The following is a 5,638-nucleotide window of genomic DNA, read 5'->3' on the forward strand; positions in this document are numbered from 1 at the left end:
ACCCAAGTATGTATGCAGAAATTTTATTTTCACTTTATTTGTTATGCTGTTTGATCAAATACTTCTCATTTTGAATGATCTCAAAAAATGCAGGAATGAGAAAAGCGAATGCACTGGGAGAAGGGGGAAGGGAGAGGTAGAGTGGGGAAATTTTTCTCACATGAAAAAGGCAGGCAAGGAAGAGCTTTTACAGTTAAGGGGAAAATGACTGGGAGGCAGGCAATGCTTGAACCTCACTCTCATCTGAATTGGTTCAAAGAAGGAAGGATATATACACACACACACACACACACACACATACACACACTCTGGTGGGCATAGAAATCTGTCTTACCCCATAGGAAAATAGGAGGGAAAGGGAATGATAAAAAGGAGGTCAGATTAAGAGAAGTAGTGATTAGAAGCAAAACAGACTTGTGAGGAGGGACAGGAAAGAGACAGGCAGACAGAGAGAGAGAGAAGCAGAACAAAATAAGATGGAAGGAAATACACAGTCAGTAATTGTAACTGTGAATGTGAATGGGATGAGCTAACCTTTAAAACAAAAGCAGATAGCAGAGTGGATTAGAAACCAGAATCCAACAAGATGTGTATAAGAGACATACTTGGAATCAAAATATACACACAAGGTTAAAGTAAAGGGCTGGAGCAGAATCTCACACTTCACGTGAAGTAAAAAAGGCAGGGATAGTGATCATGATCTTAAACAAAAGCAAAAATCCACCTAATTGAAAGAGATAATCAGGGAAACTATATTTTGCCATGGAAAATGAAGTAATATTTTTAAAATGTACAGCAAGTTTCTCTGATAAAGTCCTCCTTTCTCAAATATATACTGAGTATAGAACTGAGTCAAATTTATAAAAATAAGAGCCATTTCCCAACTGATAAAAGGTCAAAGGATATAAACAGGTATTTTTTTGGAAGAAGAAATCAAAGCTACCTATGAGAAAATGCTCTAAATCACTTTTGATTAGAGAAAGGCAATTAAAACAACTCTGAGGTACCACTTACAGATATGAAAAATGCTGGAGGGAAAGAGGAAAAATAGGTACATTAATGAATTGTTGGTGGAGTAGTGACCTGGTCCAACCACTCTGGAGAACAATCTGGAACTATGCCCAAAAGGCTATAAAACTACGCACAGCCTTTGATCCAGCAATACCATGACTAGGTCTGTATCCCAAAGAGATCAAAGAAAAAGGAAAAGGACCTACATATACAAAAATATTTATAGTAGCTATTTTTATGGTGGCAAAGTATTGGAAATTGAGGGGATGCTCATTAATTAGGGAATGGCTGAACAAGTTATGGCATGTGATTATGATGGAATACTATTGTGCTATAAGAAATGATAAACAGGATGGTTTCAGAAAAATATAGCAAGCCCTATAAGAACTGAAACAAAGTAAAATGAGAAGAACCTGGAGATCATTGTGCACAGTAACAGCAATTTTGTAATGATGATCAACTGTGAAAGACTTGGTCACTCTTATCAATATAATGATCCAAGACAATTCCAAAGGACTCATGATGAAAAAATGCTATCCACCTCCAGAGAGAGAACTAATGAACTATTAGTACAAATTGAAGTATAATTTTCTCACCTTATGTTTTGGCTTTGTTTTGCAATATAGCTAATATGGAAATATGTGTTGCATGATTTCACATGTATAATTGATGTATTGTTTGCCCTCTCAATGGGTGGGAGAAGGGTGGGAAAGAGGAGGAGAATCTGAAACTCAAAATTTAAAAAGAAAAGAATGTTCAAAATAAATAATCTATTAACTTTTTAAATTTTAATTTAATTTTTAAAAAGAAATGAAAGTAATACAAATACAGGCTAATAGTGTTGTAGGGGTAAGACAGATGAAGAGGAAGCAAAAAATTAACAAATCAGGAGAGAATACAAAGCCAAAAACTCATTCTGGTGTTTTTGTTTTTATTTTGTTTTGTTTTTTATCAGGTCACAGGATCATAGAATTAGGGCTGGAAGAGATCTTAGAGCTCATTTAACACAACTCCTGCATTTTGAAGATAAGGAAACTGAGACCCAGAAAGGATAAGTGACTTGTCTATGGTCACCCAGGTAGTAAGTGACATAGCTAGGACTTGGACCCAATTCTTTTGACTCCAAGTTCAACACTCTTTATTCTATGCCACGCCACCTCCTTTCAAGACAGATTCAACCAAGTTGAGCCAACCAACTTGTTTAAAGGAAGGGAATGTGTTTGCTGGTCTGTAAGTAATGAAGTAGGGGCCATCTCCAGTCATCCTGATCTGTATCTTGCCACTGGACCCATATGGCTCTGGAGGAGAAAGTGAGGCTGGTGCCTTTGCAAAGCCTTCCCTCCCTTAAATCCAATTCACTTGCAAGTCATGGCATCATCTTCCTGATGTCATGATCCTCTTGAAGAACGAAGGACAAATGACAGCAACAATGAAGCACAGTGTTATCATTTTGATTAGTCTTATGAACTGTGTAGAGAAGGACATTCCTTACGTTAGCCAAAGACAAACTACTTCCCCCACTCTGGACACACATATATAAACACATACATATACAGATATACACATATACACACTGTATATGTGGGTGTGTGGGTGTATATACAGTGTGTATATATATTTGCACACTATAACATATATACATACATACCCACCTACACATACACACATATATACATACACATATATATACACACATACATACTATATACACATGTACACATATATACATACGTATATACATATTTTTATTCACTGTGTGTGTGTCAAGTATGTAGGAAATAGTTTGTTTTTGGCTAAAACAAGGAATGTCCCTCAGAGTGTTATGATGTGGGGGGTGTATTTATATGTATGTGGGTATTTATATGTGCGTATGTACACAGGCATGTGTATACACATATGTATGGGTACGTGTGTGTGTGTGTACATGTACATGTAACATTGTCTCCCAAGTCCTCTCAGACTTTTGGTAGTTATAAGTTTTATAATTATTTATACTATGTTTGTACAGTGTTTTGGAGTTTACAAATCACTTTCCCACAAAATTATGAAATAGGGCAAGTGTTATTACTCCCATTTTACAGATAAGGAGATTAGACTGAGAGAGGTTGTGACCCACCTGAGGTTCTATAGCTAGGAGAGTGGGAGAGTCAGGAATGGGACCGCAGGTCTCCTGGTCCAAGACTCATATCCACTCTATTTGTCTACACTGCCTTTGCATAAGCAACATCCAGTAAGAATGAGGTAAGGATGTGAGGAATTCCTGCCTTGGATGCGGCATTATGATGTGGTCGCTCCGCTCTATTACATCACTCTCCCTGTAGCCCTTGCTTAACAGGAGATAGCCATACCAACAAGCACAAGAGAAATTCTGTGTTTTCAGTACTTACTCTTGTACCTTCTATTTCATCGAAAAAAGAGGAAACATGAAACTGGAATTCACAGAAAAAAACTATAACAACTTTGTCCTTCAGAACCTCAACAAGCAGAGAAAGAGGAAGGAGTACTGGGACATGGCCCTGAACGTGGACAACCACGTCTTCTTCGCCCACCGCAATGTGCTAGCTGCAGTCTCCCCCCTGGTGAAAAGCCTCATCTCCAGCAATGACATGAAGACCACAGACGAGCTCTTTATCAACATCGACTCAAACTACCTGAGCTCTTCTTCTGTGGAACAACTCATGGACTATTTCTATAGCGGGAAGGTGGTGATTTCTGAACAGAACGTGGAAGAGCTGCTGAGGGGGGCCCAGTACTTCGACACTCCCCGACTGAGGGCTCACTGCACAAACTTCTTGCTGAAATCCATCGGAAGAAACAACTCCCTTCACTACCTATTGTTGGCTGAGCTCTTTGAGCTCAAAGAGGTTTCTGACTGTGCCTACGCTTCTATTCGGGATAACTTCCACTACTGGGTCGGCCAGGAAGGGTCAGTCCACTTCATGCAGTGCCCCCCTGTGATCTTTCGCCAGCTGCTTCAGGATGAAAATTTGCACGTGCTGAATGAGGACCAGGCCCTTACCTCACTCCTACATTGGGTACATTTCAAAAAGGAAGAGCGGGAGAAGTATTTCAAAAAGTTCTTCTCTTATATCAACCTAAATGGAGTCTCCAACAAAACACTCATATTTGCCAGCAACAAAGTGGGAGCGATGGAGAACAATAACACTCCCTTGGCCCTGATAGAGAACATCTTGTTGGACCGAAAGCAGGAGAAACCAGGCACGCTGCTGAATTTCCAAAGGAAAGGAGCCTTGTTGGATGCTGTAGTGATTCTAGGGGGTCAGAAAGCCCAGGGCAAGTTCAACGATGCTGTGTTTGCCTATGTTATTGAGGAGGATATTTGGCTGAAACTCACTGAGATGCCATACAAAGCAGCTGCTCTCAGTGCAACTTCTGTGGGTAAGTACATTTACATTTCTGGTGGAACCACGGAGCAGATTTCAGGCCTGAAAACTGCCTGGAGGTATGACATGGATGAAAACTCCTGGACCAAACTGCCTGATCTACCCGTGGGGTTAGTCTTTCACACCATGGTGAACTGCGGGGAAGTTGTGTACTCCGTGGGAGGGAGCACTGCTCCAAGGAGATACATTTCCAACATCTACAGGTATGATGAGAGGAAAGAGATCTGGAATCTGGTGGGGAAGATGAGCGTCCCAATGGACGGAACGGCAGTGATCACCAAGGGAAACCGGAACATCTACATAGTGACAGGGAGGTGTCTGGTCAAGGGATTCATATCTCGAGTAGGGGTAGTGGATTGCTTTGACACCAGCACTGGGGAAGTAGTGCAGTGTATCACCTTCCCAATTGAGTTCAACCACAGGCCTCTCCTGTCTTTCCAACAGGATAACATCCTGAAGGTGCACAGCCACAGGCAGAGCGTAGAAATTAACTTGCAGAAGATTAGAGCCAGTAAGACTGCCAACTGTGTGCCTTTGCTGCCCAACAACTGTGCCTTGGACATTTCACACGCAATGTGTCCAATTGGTGACAACAAGGTGTTTGTATGCGGAGGTGTCATTTCTGTGAATGACACACATAATAAAGATTACACTATCAATAAAAACGCCTACCTGTTAGACCAGAAGGCAGGGGAATGGAAGACTATCACTCCACCACCAGAAGCCCTGGACTGTCCAGCATGTTGTATGGTCAAGCTGCCTTGCAAGATTCTTCGAAGGATTGACAATATTTAAGTGAGAAAAAAAGTAAATCCATTATTATTCACAGTTTTAAAAAAGAGAGAGAGTGCATGCACACACCCTATCGGTTCCATCTCAAGGCTTCTGTCATCTGCTTTCGGCCTTATGGGACATGTTTAAGATCCTTAGGCAGAGCCAACCCTAGAGGATGGCAAATGAAGGCTATTGCCCCATGCTCTATGCTTTAGGGGCCACCCCTAGGCCTTGACATGAGGGTGTCAGATGTAACCATTCATGGCTTACTTAAAGTAACTGTACACAATATAAACTATTTGGGAGTCTAATGCTAGAGAATAAACTAAAAAACTACTTGAAGTAATGTAATCATTCATGGCTACTTATTAGAGTGCGCATATGCAAATGCCAAGTGTAGTTACATAGAAAAAGATCCACTAAGCATAGAGAGACCCTAGGCACCTCCA

General features: G+C 40.8%; 1 protein-coding gene across 1 annotated transcript; it reads left to right on the forward strand.

Moving 5' to 3' along the window:
* Positions 1-3,434: 3,434 nt before the first annotated feature.
* CCIN (calicin) lies at positions 3,435-5,210 on the forward strand. The gene has a single exon (XM_027859001.1). The coding sequence runs from the start codon at positions 3,435-3,437 to the stop codon at positions 5,208-5,210; it is 1,776 nt and encodes a 591-aa protein (XP_027714802.1).
* Positions 5,211-5,638: the final 428 nt, after the last annotated feature.

Source organism: Vombatus ursinus, unplaced genomic scaffold (assembly GCF_900497805.2).
Source record: "Vombatus ursinus unplaced genomic scaffold, bare-nosed wombat genome assembly UNPS02014158.1, whole genome shotgun sequence".
Taxonomy (NCBI): Eukaryota; Metazoa; Chordata; class Mammalia; order Diprotodontia; family Vombatidae; genus Vombatus; species Vombatus ursinus.

Excerpts from the sequence above, each read along its gene's own strand:
- CCIN (XM_027859001.1), top strand. The coding sequence starts at position 3,435 with ATGAAACTGGAATTCACAGAAAAAAACTATAACAACTTTGTCCTTCAG.